This window comes from Musca autumnalis, unplaced genomic scaffold (genome assembly GCF_047663935.1).
Source record: "Musca autumnalis isolate F117 unplaced genomic scaffold, ASM4766393v1 scaffold_4, whole genome shotgun sequence".
Lineage (NCBI taxonomy): Eukaryota > Metazoa > Arthropoda > Insecta > Diptera > Muscidae > Musca > Musca autumnalis.
In genome coordinates, this window is record NW_027411977.1 from 37362482 (window position 1) to 37386332 (window position 23851).

The window sequence follows — 23851 nt, forward strand, 5'->3', positions numbered from 1 at the left end:
ATGCCATCAGGAACGCTAAATCATCCAAAGCATTGGGCCCTGATGGAATCTCCATGGTAATGCTGAAGCAGGTGGATGAGCCGGGAGTGGAGTATCTCTCTAAAGTTCTCAACTTGTCGCTATCTACCCTCATAGTTCCCGAAGTCTGGAAAATGGACAGGGTGGTCCCACTACGGAAGCCTGGCAAGGATGCCAGCAAAAGTGAATCGTACAGGCCGATTTCGCTTTTGTCGCCCGTAGCAAAGACCCTTGAGGCCTTAGCCCTCCCCAGTATCAGAAAAAACTATCAATTTGCCGATCTTCGGCATGGATTCCGTAAGCAGCACAGCACGACAACAGCGCTGCACAACATTACCACATATATTTGTCAAGGACTCAACCAGAGACGGCCGTGTGATAGAATAGTGATGGTGGCGCTTGACTTATCAAAAGCCTTTGATACAGTCAGACATTCCATGCTGTTTAAGGACAATGAGCAGAAAACCCTCCTGTCAAGCTTGAAACGTTTGATAGTCAACTATATGTGTGGACGCCAGTCGTACGTGGAATTCAGGAACAGGAACTCCAAACCCCGTAGAGTGAAGCAGGAAGTTCCCCAAGGAGTGGGGAATATCTCCGGACTGTTTGACCTCTTCCTCTCCTGTATTCTGCCTCCTCCTGACGGCATTGAGATAGTAACGTATGCAAACGATTGTACGATTTTGGGGTCAGGTACCTTCCCTGATGACTTTTGTGAAAGGCTGAACTCCTATTTGACCGATCTTACCACCTTTTTCTACGCGAAAAATATGCAAATATCCGTCGCCAAATCTACGGGCCCTTTTTCACCACATGGACGGCGCAGGTGAAAAGAGAGTTGAATGTCAGGGTTGATGGTAGGTAGCAGAATTCCGACCACAAACTACACCAAAATTCTAGCGGTCACATTCGACAGCATGTTCTCGTCGTTCGCGCATGTCGCAGCTATCTACGACAAACTGAAATGTAGGAACAAGGTCCTCAAGTCCCTAGCCGACAGCACTTGGGGTGCAGATAAAGAAACTTTGTTGACCACATATAACGCGATAGGTTGGTCTGTGGTAAGCTATGCGGCTCGAGTTTGGTCTCCGAACATAAGTACACGTGATGGAATGTTCCTAAAATGTAAGAACAAGGTCCTCAAGTCCCTAGCCGACAGAACTTGGGGTGCATATAAAAAATTTTGTTGACCACATATAAAGCCATAGGTCTGTGGTAAGCTATGCAGCTCCAGTTTGGTCCCCGAATCTAAGTAGCACGCGATGGAAAAATATTCAAACCTGTAAGAATGACGCCCTGAGAACAGCAACAGGGTGCATCCTCTTGCCTCCAGTGGAACATCTACATGAGGAGGCAAAGATTCTTCCAGTACAGCCACACAATCACATGCTTTCGTTGCAGTACCTGCTCGGGTGTTACCGCGAGCCTATCCAACATATAATGGTAATCAAAATATGGTGGATAGGCCCCGCCCATTCAAGAACACCTAGATCAACATCCACATCAAGATTTGAATAGCATCCATACGGACACAGTTGACGAGCGTTAGCTGGCACGACAAACCAGAGTAGTTTTGGCTCAACTACGCCCAGGATGGTGCATCAGTCTTAATTCATATAGGGCAAATATCGACAACACTGTGCAAACAACCGAATGATAACCTGTGCACCCTGACCGATCTTTAAATCCATAGTGCATTGTACGGGGACCAAAAACGAATTTTAAGTATATCGCTCGTTCTACAAGCCACAATTAGTTTCCAATCAATAAAAAATTTTGCCAGTTCATTGTTGTGGCAAAAATTTGTGGAAATCGGCTCGGGTTTTAGTATTAGCTATATACATATATAGGGCCCAAATTACTTACACAGACGGAAAAAGTTGATTTAAAATCAACACCATATGGTGTCAATATAAGCACAGACTTGTTCAATTTTGTTTTAACTACGTCTGTTGTCTTTTCTTGAATCCGACCACTAATTGTTCTCAACTTTAAAATTTCGACCAGAAACGTGGTGACTTTGATCACGGTACGTTGTCAATTCTCAAAACGGTTAAGACCATATCGTTGTCAAATTGACAACGGCTTGATCATAGTCTTTAGACAATTTCGTGGAAATTCATTTTCACTTTTCTATTCAATTTACTATGGAAAAAAAGATCTCTCGGGTGACGGGTTAACGTTAACCGATCCCCATAAAATTTCATATATAAGGTTTTATATCAAATGGAAAAAAACTTAGGTGTAAAGGACCAAAAAAAATTTCCTTTTTTGGGGCGCCCTAATATAGAATCTACAATATTATATTATACAATGTAGATGAATAAAAAAATACATACATTCTGAACTATGCTAATGTTTTATATCCAAATATTGACAATACTTTAAAGGAACATTGACCTTGAACTTTGTGCCATTCTGTTCCCCTAACATTTATCATTTTAATTTGGTTTTGTGGTTTAATGCACTCTACCACTCAATTAGATGCGTATTAAAAGTAAATATTTCCGACGTTATAATTAGCATTTGATTAACAACAAACGAATAGAATTTAGCAATGAAAAAAATTAAAATAAATCAATTCGAATTAATGCCGTATTACGTTTGTGTCTGTCGGCAATAGAAACGGATTCAAATTTCGAATGGTAATGAGAAAAGGTTTTACGCCATTTCAGAATTCTTTTGAATGGCATGAAAAAAGTTGCCGTAAGAAATTAAAATTCACAAAAAAATTCCTTATGAAAGAAATTATTTCCTCTTCATGCCGTAATTATTTTCACCTATTAAAGAATAATTTACTATATATGTGAAAGAACATAAACATTTTTATATTCCTCAAATCGTTGACGTAAGTAATTCCATTGGATAATTCCATGGAAAGTCATGGACATAAACATTATCAGGCAAAGATTTTTTGGTGGGTATTATTTTTATTTTAAAATTCTAATACTAATAAAAGAAAATTGAATTTGATTTTATCAGGTCAATAAAAAGTATTTATCATAACATACATCATCTACGTATTGTGACAAATGTTAACAAATTTTTTCCTAAAAAATGTTGAAATTCAATTACCCACTGATGATTAATTTTGGCATTATTGTTAAAAAACGAACACAAACAAATCTGACTCAATTTTCAACCTACGTGAGTATCTTACCTTCTTCTATTTCGATTTCTTAACTTTCGTGGTGCCTTTCAACTAATAAATCTATAAAACAACTGAAATTTTCTTTTCTGTTTGATTTTGTTTTAGACGATAACAATTATCTGCATTTGGCTTTCTTTTTATTTCGTTTGTGTTTATTCCTATGGCAATACGTTGACCAATCCACGAGGTTATGGCACTTGTGACGTAGTATTTTAATAATAACATGGTCAAGGTCCAGTCTTTTTCTGTTCCTTTTTTGCATTATGTGACCAACAAAACCGTCAACGATAGAATTTAGATTTGTTGACAAAGAATGATTAAGAGAGGTGCTACTTGGCTAAAACAAAACATATACGAATTAGGGAAATTGCATCAGACCTAAACTGAGTCATAAGTAAAACAAATATGTGTAGAAGTAGATGACCACTGGGGCCACATACTCTATAGTAGATGACCATTGGGGCCATGTACCGCTCTATAGTAGATGACCTATTCTGTAGTAGGGCCATCAACTGTAAAGTTGATGACATCTGGTCCTATCTGTTCTGTAGTAGATGACCACTGAGTCCATCTACTCCAGAGTAGATGACAACTGGGGCCATCTACTGTATAGTTGATGACAAATGGTTCTATCTATTCTGCAGTAGATGATCACTGAGGCCATCTACTCTACAGTAGATGACCACTGAGGCCATCTACTCCATAGACCACTGGAGCCATCTACTGTATAATATATGAACACTGGGATCATCTACTGTATAGTAGATGACCACTGGGGCTATCTACTATATAGTATATGACCACTAGGACCATCTACAGTATAGTAGATGACCACTGGGGCCATCTGATGTATAGTAGATGACCACTGGGGCCATCTGCTGTATAGTAGATGACCACTGAGACCATCTGCTGTATAGTAGATGACCACTGGGGCCATCTACAGTATATTAAATGGCCACTGGGGCCATCTACTGTATAGTAGATGACCACTGGGACCATCTACTGTATAGTAGATGAATACTGGGGCCATCTGCTGTATAGTAGATGACCACTGAGACCATCTGCTGTATAGTAGATGACCACTGGGGCCATCTACTGTATAGTAGATGAATACTGGGGCCATCTGCTGTATAGTAGATGACCACTGGGACCATCTAGTGTATATTACATGACCACTGGGTCCATCTACTGTATAGTATATGACCACTGGGGCCATTTACTCTATAGTAGATGACCATTGGGGCCATCTACTCTATAGTAGATGACCATTGGGGCCATCTACTCTATAGTAGATGACCATTGGGGCCATCTACTCTATAGTAGATGACCACTGGGGCCATCTATTCCATAGTAGATGACCACTGGGGCCATCTACTCTATAGTAGATGACCACTGGGGCCATCTACAGTATAGTAGATGACCACTGGGGCCATATACTGTATAGTAGATGACCACTGGGACCATCTAGTGTATAGTATATGACCACTGGGGCCATTTACTCTATAGTAGATGACCATTGGGGCCATCTACTCTATAGTAGATGACCATTGGGGCCATCTACTCTATAGTAGATGACCATTGGGGCCATCTACTCTATAGTAGATGACCATTGGGGCCATCTACTCTATAGTAGATGACCACTGGGGCCATCTATTCCATAGTAGATGACCACTGGGGCCATCTACTCTATAGTAGATGACCACTGAGTCCATCTACTCCATAGTAGATGACCACTGAGTCCATCTACTCCATGGTAGATGAAAACTGGGGCCAACTACTGTATAGCAAATGACCACTGGACCATCAACTGTATAGTAAATGACCACTGGGGCCATCTACTGTATAGTAGATGACGACTGGGGCCATCTACTGTATAGTAGATGACCACTGGGGCCATCTACTGTATAGTAGATGACCACTGAGGCCATCTACTGTATAGTAGAAGGCCACTGGGGCCATCTGCTGCATAGTAGATGACCACTGGGGCCATCTACAGTATATTAAATGGCCACTGGGGCCATCTACTGTATATTAGATGACCACTGAGACCATCTACTGTATAGTAGATGACCACTTAGACCATTAACTGTATAGTAGATGACCACTGAGACCATCTACTGTATAGTAGATGACCACTGAGACCATTAACTGTATAGTAGATGACCACTGGGACCATCTACTGTATAGTAGATGACCACTGGGGCCATCCACTATATAGTAGATGACCACTGGGGCCATCTACTCTATAGTAGAAGACCACTGAGTCCATCTACTCCATACTAGATGACAACTGGGCCATCTATAGTATAGTAGATGACCACTGAGACCATTAACTGTATAGTAGATGACCACTGAGACCATCTACTGTATAGTAGATGACCACTGAGACCATTAACTGTATAGTAGATGACCACTGGGACCATCTACTGTATAGTAGATGACCACTGGGGCCATCCACTATATAGTAGATGACCACTGGGGCCATCTACTCCATAGTAGAAGACCACTGAGTCCATCTACTCCATACTAGATGACAACTGGGCCATCTATAGTATAGTAGATGACCACTGGGGCCATCTGCTGTATAGTAGAAGGCCACTGGGTCCATCTACTGTATTGTAGATGACCACTGGGGCCATCTAATGTATAGTAGATGACCACTGGGACCATCTACTGTATAGTAGATGACCACTGGGGCCATCCACTATATAGTAGATGACCACTGGGGCCATCTACTCTATAGTAGAAGACCACTGAGTCCATCTACTCCATACTAGATGACAACTGGGCCATCTATAGTATAGTAGATGACCACTGGGGCCATCTGCTGTATAGTAGATGACCACTGGGGCCATCTACAGTATATTAAATGGCCACTGGGGCCATCTACTGTATATTAGATGACCACTGAGACCATCTACTGTATAGTAGATGACCACTGAGACCATTAACTGTATAGTAGATGACCACTGGCGCCATCTACTGTATTGTAGATGACCACTGGGGCCATCTTCTGTATAGTAGATGACCACTGGGACCATCTACTGTATAGTAGATGACCACTGGGACCATCTACTGTATAGTAGATGACCACTGGGGCCATCCACTATATAGTAGATGACCACTGGGGCCATCCACTATATAGTAGATGACCACTGGGGCCATCCACTATATAGTAGATGACCACTGGGGCCATCCACTATATAGTAGATGACCACTGGGGCCATCTACTCTATAGTAGAAGACCACTGAGTCCATCTACTGCATACTAGATGACAACTGGGCCATCTACAGTATAGTAGATGACCACTGGGGCCATCTTCTGTATAGTAGATGACCACTGGGGCCATCTGCTGTATAGTAGATGACCACTGGGGCCATCTACAGTATATTAAATGGCCACTGGGGCCATCTACTGTATAGTAGATGACCACTGAGACCATTAACTGTATAGTAGATGACCACTGGGGCCATCGACGGCATAGTAGATGACGACTGGGGCCATCGACTGTATAGTAGATGACCACTGGGGTCATCTACTGTACAGTAGGTGACCACTGTGGCCATCGACTGTATAGTAGATGACCACTGGGGCCATCGACTGTATAATAGATGACCACTGAGGCCATCTACTGCATAGTAGATGACCATTGGCGCCATCTACTGTATAGTAGGCGACCACTGGGGCCTTCGACTGTATAGTAGATGACCACTGAGGCCATCTACTGCATAGTAGATGACCACTGAGGCCATCTACTGCATAGTAGATGACCACTGGGGCCATCGACTGTATAGTAGATGCCCACTGGGGCCATAGACTGTATAGTAGATAACCACTGGGGCCATCGACTGTATAGTAGATGACCACTGGGGCCTACTACTGTATAGTAGCTGACCACTGGGGCCATCTACAGCATAGTAGATGACCACTTGGGCCATCTACAGTATATTAAATGGCCACTGGGGCCATCTACTGTATATTAGATGACCACTGAGAACATCTACTGTATATTAGATGACCACTGAGACCATTAACTGTATAGTAGATGACCACTGAGACCATCTACTGTATAGTAGATGACCACTGAGACCATTAACTGTATAGTAGATGACCACTGGGACCATCTACTGTATAGTAGATGACCACTGAGTCCATCTACTCCATACTAGATGACAACTGGGCCATCTATAGTATAGTAGATGACCACTGGGGCCATCTGCTGTATAGTGGATGACCACTGGGGCCATCTACAGTATATTAAATGGCCACTGGGGCCATCTACTGTATATTAGATGACCACTGAGACCATCTACTGTATAGTAGATGACCACTGAGACCATTAACTGTATAGTAGATGACCACTGGCGCCATCTACTGTATTGTAGATGACCACTGGGGTCATCTTCTGTATAGTAGATGACCACTGGGACCATCTACTGTATAGTAGATGACCACTGGGGCCATCCACTATATAGTAGATGACCACTGGGGCCATCCACTATATAGTAGATGACCACTGGGGCCATCCACTATATAGTAGATGACCACTGGGGCCATCCACTATATAGTAGATGACCACTGGGGCCATCCACTATATAGTAGATGACCACTGGGGCCATCCACTATATAGTAGATGACCACTGGGGCCATCTACTCTATAGTAGAAAACCACTGAGTCCATCTACTGCATACTAGATGACAACTGGGCCATCTACAGTATAGTAGATGACCACTGGGGCCATCTGCTGTATAGTAGATGACCACTGGGGCCATCTGCTGTATAGTAGATGACCACTGGGGCCATCTACAGTATATTAAATGGCCACTGGGGCCATCTACTGTATAGTAGATGACCACTGAGACCATTAACTGTATAGTAGATGACCACTGGCGCCATCTACTGTATTGTAGATGACCACTGGCGCCATCTACTGTATTGTAGATGACCACTGGGGCCATCTACTGTATAGTAGATGACCACTGGGACCATCTACTGTATAGTAGATGACCACTGGGGCCATCTACTCTATAGTAGATGACCACTGGGGCCATCTACCCTATAGTAGATGACCACTGGGGCCATCTACTCTATAGTAGATTACCACTGGGGCCATCTACTGTATAGTAGATGGCCACTGGGACCATCTACTGTTTAGAAGATGATCATTGAGGCCATCTACTGGATAGCAAATGACCACTGGGAATATCTACTGTGTAGTTGATGACAACTGGGACCATCTACTGTTTATAAGATGATCATTGAGGCCATCTACTGTATAGTAAATGACCACTGGGGCCATCGACGGCATAGTAGATGACGACTGGGGCCATCGACTGTATAGTAGATGACCACTGGGGCCATCTACTGTACAGTAGGTGACCACTGTGGCCATCGACTGTATAGTAGATGACCACTGGGGCCATCGACTGTATAGTAGATGACCACTGAGGCCATCTACTGCATAGTAGATGACCATTGGCGCCATCTACTGTATAGTAGGCGACCACTGGGGCCTTCGACTGTATAGTAGATGACCACTGAGGCCATCTACTGCATAGTAGATGACCACTGAGGCCATCTACTGCATAGTAGATGACCACTGAGGCCATCTACTGCATAGTAGATGACCACTGGGGCCATCGACTGTATAGTTGATGCCCACTGGGGCCATAGACTGTATAGTAGATAACCACTGGGGCCATCGACTGTATAGTAGATGACCACTGGGGCCTACTACTGTATAGTAGCTGACCACTGGGGCCATCTACAGCATAATAAATGACCACTGGGCCATCTACTGCATAGTAAATGGCCACAGGGGCCATCGACTGTATAGTAGATGACCACTGGGGCCATCTACTGCATAGTAAATGACCACTGGGGCCTTCGACTGTATAGTAGATGACCACTGTGGCTATCTACTGCATAGTAAATGACCACTGGGGCCATCTACTGCATAGTAAATGACCACTGGGGCCATCTGCTGCACAGTAGATGACCACTGGGGTCATCTACTGCATAGTAAATGACCACTGGGGCCATCTGCTGCATAGTAAATTACCACTGGGGCCATCGACTGTATAGTAGATGACCACTGAGGCCATCTACTGCATAGTAGATGACCACTGGGGCCATCTACTGTATAGTAGATGACCACTGGGGCCATCTACTGTATAGTAGATGACCACTGGGGCCATCTACTCTATAGTAGATGACCACTGGGGCCATCTACAGTATAGTAGATGACCACTGGGGTCATCTACTGCATAGTAAATGACCACTGGGGCCATCTGCTGCATAGTAAATTACCACTGGGGCCTTCGACTGTATAGTAGATGACCACTGAGGCCATCTACTGCATAGTAGATGACCACTGGGGCCATCTACTGTATAGTAGATGACCACTGGGGCCATCTACTCTATAGTAGATGACCACTGGGGCCATCTACAGTATAGTAGATGACCACTGAGGCCATCTACTCTATAGTAGATGACCACTGGGGCCATCTACAGTATAGTAGATGACCACTGAGGCCATCTACTGTATAGTAGATGATCCCTGGCGACATCTTCTCTATGTTAAATAGGAAAGGAACTAAGCTTTGTCTAAACCAGCCCTAACATAATTTGTATATTCATTTTCCCAAAATCCAATTACATTAATATTATCGCTATATTGATGTCACCACAAAATGATTTAAATTAATTAGCATTTTTTTGAAGATATCAAAGTGCATTCAAACAGGTTTTGTTTTACATATTTAATTAATGTTTTACGAAATGTATTTATTTGTATTAATTAGTGGAATTATTTTCTATGGAATATTTATTCTCACATGGATAAAAATATTTCCTAAATATATTATCTAATAAAATCAGTTGCGTATAAGGTAAACATTTTACGAACATTTCAATATCTGTTTTTATTGCAGATCAATTTTAGTTTATGATCAATCGAACATTGGCATATTGACCTACAGAGAAATGCTGGTCGTGCAGTTGCAGAAAAAAAAACAAAACGAAAAGAAAATAAATTAAAACCAAACGCATTTGTAACACAATCGAGATGGGAATATCCGACAAAGAAAATTCAGGAAATTGCTGGCAAACGACTTTTGCAATGTAGTTGGAATCTAAACTTGGTTGAAAATAATTTTATGTCAGGACGTGTGGATTTTTTATCGGGTGCTTGGTACCCGATGAAGTTCAGCTGAATTAAAATTTGTTGACCTTTTGTGTGTGGTAATCAAAGGAGTGGACCGATATATATAGTCCATATCTGATCTTGATCTAAGCATGGGAGGAATACGCAGCCAGACAGATGGACGGATGGATACGGCTAGGTCGACTCCACATTGCCTGAATTGACCATATATCAATTGCATAGCAATTCTAGTAGCTTTTGTAAATTCTCAAAAAATAAAAAAGTTTCCAAATTACAAAAATAAAATTAATTATTTTCCAAAATTGCTGATATGTTTGAACGGGTGGGTGTTTTCTTCAACACTGGAAACGGAGGGTTCATTGAACGTTTTTGTTTTATTTTTGTAATTATTTTCACTCTCTCCTCCTTTTTGCTACAATTGTGAATTTCCTTAGTTTCCTTCTTTTTTCGTGTTCTTTAATGTGTATTAAAATACGGAAAACGAAAAACAATGTTAATTGCCTTCCCTATGCGACAATGAAACTTGTATTATTTATGATTCATTTATTTTGGTTTGGGGAGGGGAGGTATATAAAAGAAAAGGAGGGTAACATTTGACCATTTGTTGGTAAAATAAAGCCTTTTTCTTTTGGTCACATTTTCAATGTCTGTTGACAAAAATGTCCTTGCAATGCGCAGGTCTCAAATTCATTTTCATATGTTTCTTATGCTAGGAACCCTTATAAAATTGCCCTACTACCTTCTCCTTTGGACCCCTTAGATGTGTCTTGGAGACAAACAAACCTCAACCTTACTCACTAACTATCAAAAAAAAGGTGACGAGGATGGTACTACAAAATCAAGCTTTCCACACTTGCTAAATGACACAAATACCACTACAGGAGAAAAAGGAACATGTGTTTTGTAAATTGTTGTTGTTGTTATTTTCTTAGATTCTCACTTTAGTGTTTTTTGTTTTTGGCTAAAATAACCAAATACTATACATACATACATACATACTATACATAGAGCAGCGCTTTGTATATAAATATGTATGCATGTTTTTCATTGCCCTAAGTCTGCTTGGTTACGAAACCAAAAAAGAAATCGATATTACTTTTCAAATAAAGTCCTTTTTTCCAACAAACTACGTCATAGGTGTTTTCTTTTCAATTTTGTTCCACTTACCAATAATAGGCAATATTATCGCCCAATCCATTCCTTATATTACGATCCAATAGATTATAGCAAATATTTGTTGAGGCTCCATCCATCCATTTAATGGATATGGGTCCTTTGCTAATATCGAAATTATATTGCAGAAATTTCTTGGGTTCAGCTGGTGTCTCCCAATGGAATTGTTTGGCCACACGAGACCAAAATTCTTCAGGATTTTCTATGGATTCATCATAGAATTTTTTATATTCCTCCATGTTGGATATGTAGGCATTTTTGCTAATGGCCGGATTTGGATAGTAAAGTCCCTTATCCGCAGGCATTTTGATTTTTTTTATTTAAGAAATTTAATTTATAAAAGAAAGGTGTCCTTTAAATGATTTTTTATGTTATTTTTCACTTTAGTAGTTTTTCACAAACATGGATTTAATTTTGTTCTTTTTTTTAATTTCAACGAATTATTTTATTGATTTTTTAAGAATATTTTTTATTTAAGATGTTGTTGTTGTTGTTGTCTTAAATTATTTATATTGTTTTTTATTTCTTAGTTTCCGTTGTTTTGTCGTCGTTGATGGCTTCAACAAAACACCTCTACACAGTTTCAGATTTACTCGTATACTGAAATCGTTGCCAACGAACCCTAAAATATCTCTCAGTTTGCCTATCTGCTCGATACATTTTTTCATGTTGTTTTTGCCTACGCAAAGCTTTTGTATTTCTCAGTGCTCTGTGCAAAATGAAGCTTTTTGTGTTTTCTATGACATTTGTTAGCTTGTTTTTTAAGGGAGGATTTTTGCAAAAAAATAATTGTAAACAAAATGAATAGACGTCTCTTATACAATTTATGCGTAATATTCAGAGCTGTCAAACCAAAGTGGAAAATAAGACATAAAACCACTACCCAAGTCTTGTGCCAGACTATGAAAAATTTCATGAAAATGTTTTGAGATTATGGCGGAACAAGTGGTTAAATCATCTGAAGAGTTGCAACATTGGAGCCGGTATAGGTGAATTGTGGGCAACGGTTAAGTATCTCTCGAACCCTGGAAGAAGTGAAGATAGGACCTCAGTCACGTTTGGCGACGTTACGTTGACTGACCCGAAGAGGCGCGCAAGTTGTTTCAATTGACAGTTTGTCGACCAACCCGAGAGTGACAGGGCGAAGAGAAGAGTATTACGTCGCATCAGATCTCTTCCTGCCGAGGACGAACCACCACCGTTTACAATGGATGATGTTGCCAATGCCATCAGGAACGCTAAATCATCCAAAGCGTTGGGCCCTGAGAGAATCTCCATGGTAATGCTGAAGCAGCCGGAAGTGGAGTATCTCACTAAAGTTCTCAACTTGTCGCTATCCACCCTCATTGTTCCCAAAGTCTGGAAAATGGGCAGAGTGGTCCCACTACGGAAGCCCGACAAGGATGCCAGTGAATCGTACAGGCCGATTTCGCTTTTGTCGCCCATAGCAAAGACCCTTGAGGCCTTATCCCTCCCCAGTATCAGAAATAGCTATCAAGTTGCCAATCAATCGCATGGATTCCGTAAGCAGCACAGCATGACAACTGCGCTGCACGCCATTACCACACATATTTGTCAAGGACTTAACCAGAGACGGCCGTGCGATAGAACAGTGATGGTGGCGCTTGACTTATCAAAAGCCTTTGATACAATCAGGCACTCCACGCTGTTTGAGGACATTGAGCAGACAACCCTTCGGCCTCCCAAGTCAATTATATGTGTGGACGCCAGTCGTACGTGGAATTCAGGAACAAGAAGTCCAAACCCCGTAAAGTGAAACAGGGAGTTTCCCAAGGTTGGGTGATATCTCCGAAACTGTTTAATTTCTACCTCTCCTGTATACCGCCCCCTCCAGACGGCATCGAGATCGTAACGTATGCGGATGATTGCACGATCCTGGCGTCGGGTACCTATCCTGATGACATCTGTGAGAGACTGAACAACTATTTAACCGATCTTACCACCTTTTTCCATTCGAGGAATATGCAGATTTCCGCCACAAAATCAACAGCCACTCTGTTCTCCACATGGACAGCGCAGTTTGGAAGAGAATTGAATGTCGTGGTCGACGGTAGCAGAATTCCGACCACAAACTGCCCCAACATTTTAGGGGTCACACTCGACACTACTTTCACGACCACAGCTATCTGCGACAAACTGAAAAGTAGGAACAAGGTCCTTAAGTCCCTAGCCGGCAGCACTTGGGTTGCAGATAAAGAAACCTTGTTGATCACATATAACGCAATAGATCGGTCTGTGGTAAGCTATGCGGCGCCAGTCTGGTCCCCGAGATTATGTGATACGAATTGGAAAAAGATTCAAACTAGCCAGAATGCCGCCCTGAGAACAGCAACAGGGTGACTCCTCAAATCTTCAGTGGACCATCTGCATGAGGAGGTAAAGATCCTTCCAGTAAAGCAACACAATGAGATGCTTTCGTTGCAGTACCTGCTTGGATGTTACCGTGTGAGCTATCCCAATCACCATCTTGTGGGTAGGCGCGACACATTCAGGCAGATCAGGAAGGATATCAATGCTCTAGAGGGAGAGGTCCAACGATACAGGAAAGAACCCCTAGATCAATAAGCATATCAAGCAGGTTTGAATACACGGTGCGCTTTAACTAATTTTAAATGGAAGGTGCTTACACCTGCGAAGTTTTTGAAGATTCTGAAACTAGAATGCTCATAGATGAGAAATATCAAGAAACAAAAAAATCGCCGGAGGTATTTTCAAATATTAAGTTCACACTTTTAGGCGTTCTTTAGGTTTTCACGATTTTGCTTGGAAACCGCGAGTCCTATGTAAATGGACCTAAGGAAAATGTTGTTGCTGTGAAAATTCTCCACAAGATTGGCCTTTATGATATTTTCGTAGGTTTTACAATTTTCAAGATATAGGAGTTTAAATTGAGACAATGCACTGACTGTATCGCCTCCTTATAAAACAATGTCATTACTGCAATTTCCCAAATTAAACTTATATATCTTGAAAATGGTACAACCTAGGAAAAAATAAATTATACAATCTTGTAGAGAATTTTCAGAGCTTCAACATTTTCTTTAGTCGCAAGCAAAATATTAAAGACTTAAGATAAAAACCTAAAAATTCGAAGCGAACCTCTATATCTCAAAAATTGTAAAACCTACGAAAAACCCTAAAGGAAGAGAATTTTCACAGCTACAACATTTTCTTTAGACTCATTTCGATACGACTCGCGGTTTCCAAGCAAAATCGTGAAAACCTAAAAAACCCCTAAAAGTGTGAATTTTGATCGCGATTTATTTAACAATCCCTGCGACGATTTTTTCTGATTTTTTTATTTTTCTTATCTATGAACATTGCTGTTTCAGAATCAGCGAAATCTGCCCATGTGTAAGCGGTTTTCATCAAAAGTTAGTTAAGGCGCACTGAGCATGATATTGTTTTGTAAGGAGGCGATACAGTCAGTGGATTGTCTCAATTTGAACTTCTATATCTCAAAAACGGTAAAACCTACGAAAATATCATAATGGTCAATCTTGTGGAGAATTTTCACAGCTACAACATTTTCCTTAGGTCCGTTTACATAGGTCTCGCGGTTTCCAAGCAAAATCGTGAAAACGTAAAGAACCCCTAAAAATGTTAACTTAAATCGCGATTTATTTGAAAATCCCTCCGGCGATTTTTTTTTGTTTCTTGAGATTTCTCATCTATGAGTATTGTTTTTTCGGAATCTGCAAAAACTTCCCAGGAGTAAGCATCTTCCATTTAAATTTGGTTAAGGCACACCGTGAATAGAATTCACACGGACCCTGTTGCCAAGGCCTTAAGCAGTTTTAGTGTGAATAAAGTACTCGGAGTACATCCCCCATCTATCGCATATGAGGATCGTCAGCTGCCACGACAAACTAGAGTAGGTTTGGCTCAACTACGCTCGGGATATTGCAGTCGCCTAAATTCTTATTGGCCGGAATCGATCGCGCCGTGCAAGACATTTGCGGCATAGGCCCGCACGACACAAAACACCTTTTCAACTGCCCAGCCAAACCTACTCATCTTACCCCAGTGGATCTGTGGTTACATTCCATCGAAGCACCACTTTCTGGAACTAGAGATAGACCCAGAGCCAGATTGAACAGAAGAACGAACATACAAGCATAATATCAAACACTGTCACAACAACAACAACATCAGCTGTAATTTCATTTACTTTTATACACGTTGATACGGCCAAAAATGTGCCTTATCGAAATAACGGATTTATACCCCAAATATGTTTGGACGAAATTCGTTTCAGACAATTTGGAGTCGATTTAGCGATGTCCGTCCGTCTGTCTGTCTGGTGCGCACGATAGCTCTCGAACGGATCAACCGATTCAAACCAAATTTTTCGTATCGTAATATTTTGTCCAAACTTAGTGCAAGTTCGAAGATGGGCCTCATCGGTCCAATCCTTCGGGTACCTCCCCAACTAAACATAAAAATTTGTCTGTAAAATGGTGTGAACGACAACGCTCGAAGGGAGCAGTCGATTTGGTCCAAACTTTGCACATCGTATTATTCCTTCCAAATATAGATTAGGTTCGACTATGTACTATATTGGTCTACTCCTTCGGATACCTCCCACACAAAATTCGGATATAGTGAAGTTTAGGAGCTCAGATCGTTTCGAATTTTTTTTTCAGTAGGTTTTCCTTGCGTCTCCCTTTACGACGGCATAATTTTTTTCTTGCGCAAGTTCATACTTCCTGAGATATTGGCCTAAAAGCTCCAAGAAACCCTGACAGCACCACCCAAAATGGCAAATCCGCAAGATAATTCATGCAGGGAGTTTCTGATTGATGCAGATTTTCCACATCATATATTTCATCCAGTCATGTATCAAGTTGGAATATGGACTATATTGGTCTACTCCTTCGGGTACCTCCCACACAAAATTCGGATAAAGTGAAGTTTAACAGCTCCTCTCGGATCGTTTTGAAATTTGTTTCAGTAAGTTGTACATGCGGCTCCCTTTACGACAGTACAATTTTTTTCTTGTGCAAGTCCATACTTCGTTAGATATTGGCAAAATGTTCCAAGAAACCCTGTCGGCACCACCAAAAATGGCAAATCTGCAAGATAATTCTTGCAGGGAGTTTGTGATTGACTTTGCACATCATATTATTTCATCCAGTCATGTATCAGGTTGTAATATGGACTATATCGGTCCACTCCTTTGGGTACCCCCCACACTAAATTGGGAAAAAAGTGAAGTTTAGGAGCTCGGATCGTTTCGGTAGGTTGTCCTTGCGGCTCGCTTTACGACGGTACAATTTTTTTTCTTGCGCAAGTCCATACTTCCTGAGATATTGACCTAAAAGCTCCAAGAAATCCTGACGGCACCAAATAAAATGACAAATCCGCAAGATAATTCTCACAGGGAGTTTCTGATAGGTGCAGACTTTGACCATCATATTATTTCATCCAGTCATGTATCAGTTTGGAATATTGGCTATGGTCCACTCCTTTGGGTACCTCACAAACAAAATTCGAAAAAAGTGAAGTTTAAGAGCTCCTCTCGCATCGTTTAGATTCTTTTTTCAGTAGGTTGTTCTAGCGGCCTCATTTAAAACGGTACAATCTTATTCCGGAATAAGTCAATACTTCCTGAGATAATGGTCCAACTATTATATTGCGGTGATTACGGAAATGTACAATTTTCATGTGTGGTGGATCCGGTTCGCTTGTTATTTGACCAGGAAAGCGAGAATAAAAACCGGACTAGACCCCGTTCTACTGAACCGATTACTGCAAAGTGCGTATCGTTCGAATGCTTATGGATATACCTAACACATGGTGTTGCTATTCTTATGCGGCATACTTCTTCACGTGTGTAATTTGACACTTATATCACGATATCTCTAGAATAGGGACTCCTATTGAATAGTCATAAAGATCATACTTATAGACTACAACTTAAGCCTAGAACTTTTACTTTAGTCGTTTTCTGATAGGTCTTACCGTTTTTAAGAAAAATAAAAAAACTGAATAAGGCCACCAAAAATGATCTTTGAACATGAATAACTTCGTTTGCACGGACTTTTAAGACGTTACTACTAATGGCAAACCCTAACTTTCCACCAAAATTCAGCTTTGTGGGAACTTTTGCTATTTCCCCCCTATACGCATGTCTATTTTGATTGGACTATATTTAGCTTTTGAACGGTTCATTCAATTAAAATTCCATCCACATCGGTCCCGTGGGGTGAAATCCATTTTTTCAGTATTTTCTTAAGCTATATTTTAGGGTTTTCGTGAAATATTTTGGAGTTGTAAGCTACATTTTCTATCCAAACAGTATTGGTCTGTTCCATACCTGCAAATATCTACTAATTTTTACTATTTTTTTTCGATATCATAAAAGAAAAATTGTTATCGTAGTAAAAAATAGTAGCTTCTTGCAGGTTCTGGAACACAGCAAATTTGATATGTCGGTTGTTGTTGTAACAGTGTTTGTTATTATGTTTGTATGTTAGTTATTCTGTTCAATCTGGCACTGGGTCTATCTCCAGTTCCAGAAAAGTGGCTGCTTCGATGGGATGTAACCACAGATCCACTGGAGTTAGATGAGTAGGTTTGGCTGGGCAGTTGAAAAGGTGTTTTGTGTCGTGCGGGCCCATGCCACATATTGGGCAGATGTCTTGCACGGTGCAGTCGATTTCCGCCCAATAAGAATTTAGGCGTAGTTGATCCAAAACTACTCTAGTTTGTCGTGGCAGCTGACGTTCCTCAGCTGCAATTGATGGGAGATGTATTTCGAGTACTTTATTCACACTATAACTACTTAAGGCCTTGGCAACTGCATCCGTTTGTATACTATTTAAACCTGCTTGATATGCTTGTTGATCTAAGGGTTCTCTCCTGTATCGTTGGACCTCTCCCTCTAGAGCATGGATATCCTTCCTGATCTGCCTGAATGTGTCGGGCCTGCCCACAAGATGGTGATTGGGATGGCTCACACGGTAACATCCAAGCAGGTACTGCAACGAAAGCATATCATTATGTTGCTTTACTGGAAGAATCTTTGCCTCCTCATGTAGAGGGTCCACTGGAGATTTGGGGAGGCACACTATTGCAAGTTTGAATCTTTTTCCAATTCGTATCACATAATATCGGGGACCAGACTGGCGCCGCATAGCTTTCCACAGACCGACCTATCGCGTTATATGTGGTCAACAAAGTTTCTTTATCTGCACGCCAAGTGCAGCCGGCTAGGGACTTGAGGACCTTGTTCCTACTTTTCAGTTATCGCAGATAGCTGTGGCGTGCGCGCACGACGTGAAAGTAGTGTCGAATGTGACCCCTAAAATTGTGGGGCAGTTTGTGGTCGGAATTCTGCTACCATCAACCCTGACATTCAACTCTCTTTGCACCTGCGCCGTCCATGTGGTGAATAGAAGTTCAGCCTTTCACAAAAGCCATCAGAGAAGGTACCTGACCCCAAGATCGTACAATCGTTTGCATACGTTGCTATCTCAATGCCGTTTGGAGAGATAGATGTTAAACAGTCCGGATATATCGCCCCACCTTGGGGAACTCCCTGTTTCACTCTACGGGGTTTGGACTTCTTGTTCCTGAAGTCCACGTACGACTGGCGTCCACACATATAATTGACAATCCAACGTTTCAAGCTTGGCCGGAGGGTTGTCTGGTTGACAGTATCAAAGGTTTTTGATAACTTAAGCGCCACCATCACTGTTCTATCGCACGGCCGTCTCTGTTTGAGTCCTGACAAATATGTGTGGTAATGGCGTGCAGAGCAGTTGTCGTGCTGCTTACGGAATCCCTGCTGATGATCGGCAACTTAATAGCTATTTCTGAAACTGGTGAGGACTAAGGCCTCAAGGGTCTTTGCTACGGGCGACAAATGCGAAATCACTTTTGCTGGCATCCTTGCCTGTCCCGTAGTGGGACCACCCTGCCCATTTCCAGACTTCGGGCACAATGAGGGTGAATAGCGACAAGTTGAGAACTTTAGTGAGATACTCCACTCCCGGCTCATCGAGCTGCTTCAGCATTACCATGGAGATTCCATCAGGGCCCAACGCTTTGGATGATTTAGCGTTCCTGATGGCATTGGCAACATCATCTATTGTAAACTGAGGTGGTTCCTCCTCGACAGGAAAAGATCGGTAATACTCTTCTCTTCGCCCTGTCACTCTCGGGGTGCTCTGCAAACTGTCGATTGAAATAACTTGCGCACCTCTTGGGGTCAGTCAACGTAACGTCGCCAAACGTGACTTCTTCCAGGGTTCGAGAGTGACTTAACCGTTGCCCACAATGCACCTATACCGGCTCCAATGTTGCAACTCTTCAGATGATTTAACCCCTTGTTCCGCTTATGCTTGCCGACCAGCCTGTTAACTTCCAGTGTCAGCTCCCTGACTCTGGGGTCATTGGGGTTGGTTCGGCGAAGCTAATCCAGTCGCCTCTGCTGGGAAATGTGGTCTTACTTCGGGTATTCGACCAGCAGGGATATGGCGAGCGGCTGCAGCAGTGATGATGTCTCGGAACGTCCTTTCCGCTGCCTGAACACCAGAAGGATTGGGCAGTTCTCTGAAGCGGTGATTGGTGAACTCTCTGAACCCCGGCCAATCAGCTTTCTTATGATTGACGAATGTGCGGCGTTCAGAGGTAATGAAATCGGGTGGCCATGTAACGTCATTTGTCAGACCAGGTGACACGATGGTTATGTCTGGCGAGCTGTGGCACTCTCCTCTAATTCTGGTAGGGGCGTCCTCATTGACCGTGCTGTCAATCTGCTCAGCCAGCGCTGTACCTTATGATGCGCATTAAAGTCCCCCAGGACCAGACGATTATGACCTTCCAGAAGCGGGCTAATGTTAGGCACGTAATCTGAGATACGACTATTTCTCGGCGAGATGTATACGTTCAGCAACTCTATCTCGGCAGTTCCACACCTGACTGCTACCCCCATACATTCCATGTACGGGTCTTTATAGACAGGCTCAAGCGAGATAGGTCTGTATTGGACAGACTGGGGCAATAGGAAAGCTAATCCCCCACCTCCATTTCTGGTGCGATCCTTCCTTAGCACGTTGTAACCATCGCAATGTTGTAAGCTACAGTTGTTGTTGAACTTGGTTTCTTGCACCGCCGCGACCTTGATATTCCTCCAAGTCATACATATATGTTATGTCTGTATGCTCTTTTTCCTGATTAATCTGGCCCTGGGAATGTGCATGCTTCTGGAGGAAATTACAACAAAAAATAATTTTTATAAAGGGATTTGACACTTCATATTAAAGCAGCTGGTGTGATACCACTACCTTGGTAATTGTGCCATAAATGGACTTAACTACATATCTACTGGAGTAAGTTGAGTAGGCTTGGCAGGCAGTGTGTCCTGCATACCTGTGCCGCATGCTGGGCAGCTGTTTGCACAGTGTCATTGATTTTTGTCCTATACCCTATCATTCTTGCCCTGCACCATCCCGAGCGTAATTGAGTCAAAACTACTCTGGTTTGTCGTGTCAGCAGATACTCTTCAGCTGCAACAGATGGGGGATGTTCTCCGAATAGGCAGGGATCTAAAGCGTTCCCCCATATTTATGAATAACATGTTGCGATATTTGACTGCGATGTATCTAGGACCACTCACTCTAGACTTTTTGAACGAAATTCGTTTCAGACAATTTGGAGTGGATTCAGCCCTGTCCGTTCTATCTGGCTGGTGCGCACGATAAATCTCAAACGGATCCACCGATTAGAACCAAGAAGATGCGTCATATCTGTCCACTCCTTCCGTTACACCCCCCACAAAAGTTCACAATTTTGTTTGTAAAATGGTGTGAACGATAACTCTCTAAGGGGCCAATCTATTAGGTCCAAACTTTTCAAATTATTATTATTGGTCCACTCCTTTGGGTACATCCCACGCAAAATTCGGAGAAAGTGAAGTTTAAGAGCTCCTCACGCATCGTTTCGCAAAGAGTTTCTTTTTGGTTCAAACTTGGACATCGTATTATTTAATTCAGTCATGTAACAGGTTGCAATATGTGCTATATCGGTCCCCTACTTCGCGTACCTCCCACACAAAATTTGGGAAAAGTGCAGAAGGTTGTTTTCACGATGCCTATTACAGAGGTACCATATCATTTCTTTTTGGGGAGTGTATATACTTCCTGACATAATGGCTCAAAAGCTCAAAAACCCTGCCGTGACATACTATAATGGCTTTCTCAAAATTATTTGCCAAACTCACTTCAAAGTAATGTAATATTTCGAGTTATCTCTGAATCAGATATTTGATTACTAAAAACTCGTGATACAAAATCAATATATTTTATATAATTATGGCACTTGCTTCATTTTTGCAGAGTTCGAAAATAAACAGTACACTAACATAGTGTACCGCTCCGAGTACAGTATCACTAAAATATTTTTAGCGTTAGTGTTCCGGAACACAAACACTAAAAATTATTTTAGTGATACTGTTCCGGAGCACAACGATAAACGTAGTGTACCACATTTTGGTACACTAAAAACGTTGGGTACCGCAGTCGGAACACTAAAAATCGTAGTGCTCCGCAGTCGGAACACTAAAAATCGTAGTGCTCCGCAGTCGGAGCACTAAAAATCGTAGTGCTCCGCAGTCGGAGCACTAAAAATCGTAGTGTTCCGCAGTCGGAGCACTAAAAAATCGTTGTGTACCACATGTCGGAACACTAAAAAATAACGTAATGATAATGTACCACACACGAGTTTATTATGATTTGCGAGGAAAATTAAATATTTATAATTGTGAGATAAGTACAAATTAAGACATGAAAACTCAGATACACCTCTTAAATCCATGTATGTATACATATTAATTAATAACTTTGGGAACTTATGTAGAATATATGAAAAACATTGATTCGGTTGTTCTACAATGGCGCACTACAAATTGTAGTGTTCTGACTGTGGATACATGATTTTATCATGATTTGTGAGGAAAATTAAAAATTTTATAATTTTTTTTAATAAATACAAATTAAAAAATAAAATTTAATAGAACACGTGAAAAACGCCTGATTTAATTTTTGGACAATGGATCAATAAAAATCGTAGTGTTCGGCTGCGGAGCACTAAAAATCGTAGTGTTCCGACTGCCGGATCTCTAAAAATCGAAACAATGGGACAATAAAAATCGTAGTGTTCCGACTGCCGGATCACTAAAAATCGTAGTGTTCCATCTGCCGGATCACTAAAAATTGTAGTGTTCCGACTGCCGGATCTCCAAAAATCGAAACGCTGTTAAATATGATTTCTGGGGAAAATTAAATATTTTATGGGTTGTGGGACGAGTAAAAATTAAAAATAAAAATTAATAAATAAAATGCCCGTGTTTTAAATTAGTTACAAGCCATCAAATATTTAATTTACCTCACAAATCATAATAAACAGATGATTATCTAAACGTCCAACAGTAAAATTTTTACTGCTCCATTGTCCAAAAACCAGTCAGATGTTTTTCACATTTCCTACTAATTTTTATTTCTTAATTTGTATTTATTAAAAAAAACATAAAATATTAAATTTTCCTCACGAATCATAATAAGCTCATGTGTGGTACCTTACCTTATTGTATTGCACGTGGTACACTACGATTTTTAGTGCTCCACAACCGAACACTACGATTTTTAGTGCTCCACAGTCGAACACTACGACTTTTTAGTGCTCCATTGTCTAAAAATCAAATCAGATGTTTTACACATTTTCTTCTAATTTTTATTTATTAAATAATAATTTAATAAATAATTTATTAAATAATAAATAAATACATATTTATTTATTCTAAAAACACAAAATATTTAATAAACACATAATAAACAGACGATTATCTTAACATTATTATTAGCGTTTCGGCTCGTGGAACGCTACGATTTTTAGTGCTCCGACAGTCGGAACACTACAATTTTTAATGTTCCGCAGACGAACACTACGACTTTTAGTGCTCCATTGTCCAAAAACCAAATCAGATGCTTTTCACATTTTCTTTTAATTTTTATTTATTAAAAAATATATATAAAATATTTAATTTCCTCAGAAATCATAATAAATTCATGTATGGTTCATTACCTTATAGTTTCAAAACGTGGTACAAAACGATTTTTAGTGCTCCGGCACGACGATCTTTGTGCTTCATTCCACAAAAACTAAATATTGTTTTTTTCATAATTTTGACCAAACTTCGCAATGTGTTTAATTAATTTAAACATACATGGATGTAACAGTTTATCTTAATTTTTATTTGATCAAATTTAACCAAATATTTAATTTTCCTAAGAAACATAATACCTTAATTATTTTTTA

At 41.0% G+C, this 23851-nt stretch overlaps 1 protein-coding gene across 1 annotated transcript in view; it reads right to left on the bottom strand.

The window, feature by feature from the left end:
* AcCoAS (acetyl coenzyme A synthase) overlaps positions 1–12154 on the bottom strand; it is a 47678-nt gene extending 35524 nt beyond the window's left edge. The window contains exon 1 of the mRNA XM_073984811.1: positions 11504–12154. Coding sequence (XP_073840912.1) covers positions 11504–11814 — 311 coding nt within the window. The 5' untranslated portion in view covers positions 11815–12154. The remainder of the gene's footprint in view (positions 1–11503) is intronic.
* Between the last annotated feature and the right edge of the window lie 11697 nt (positions 12155–23851).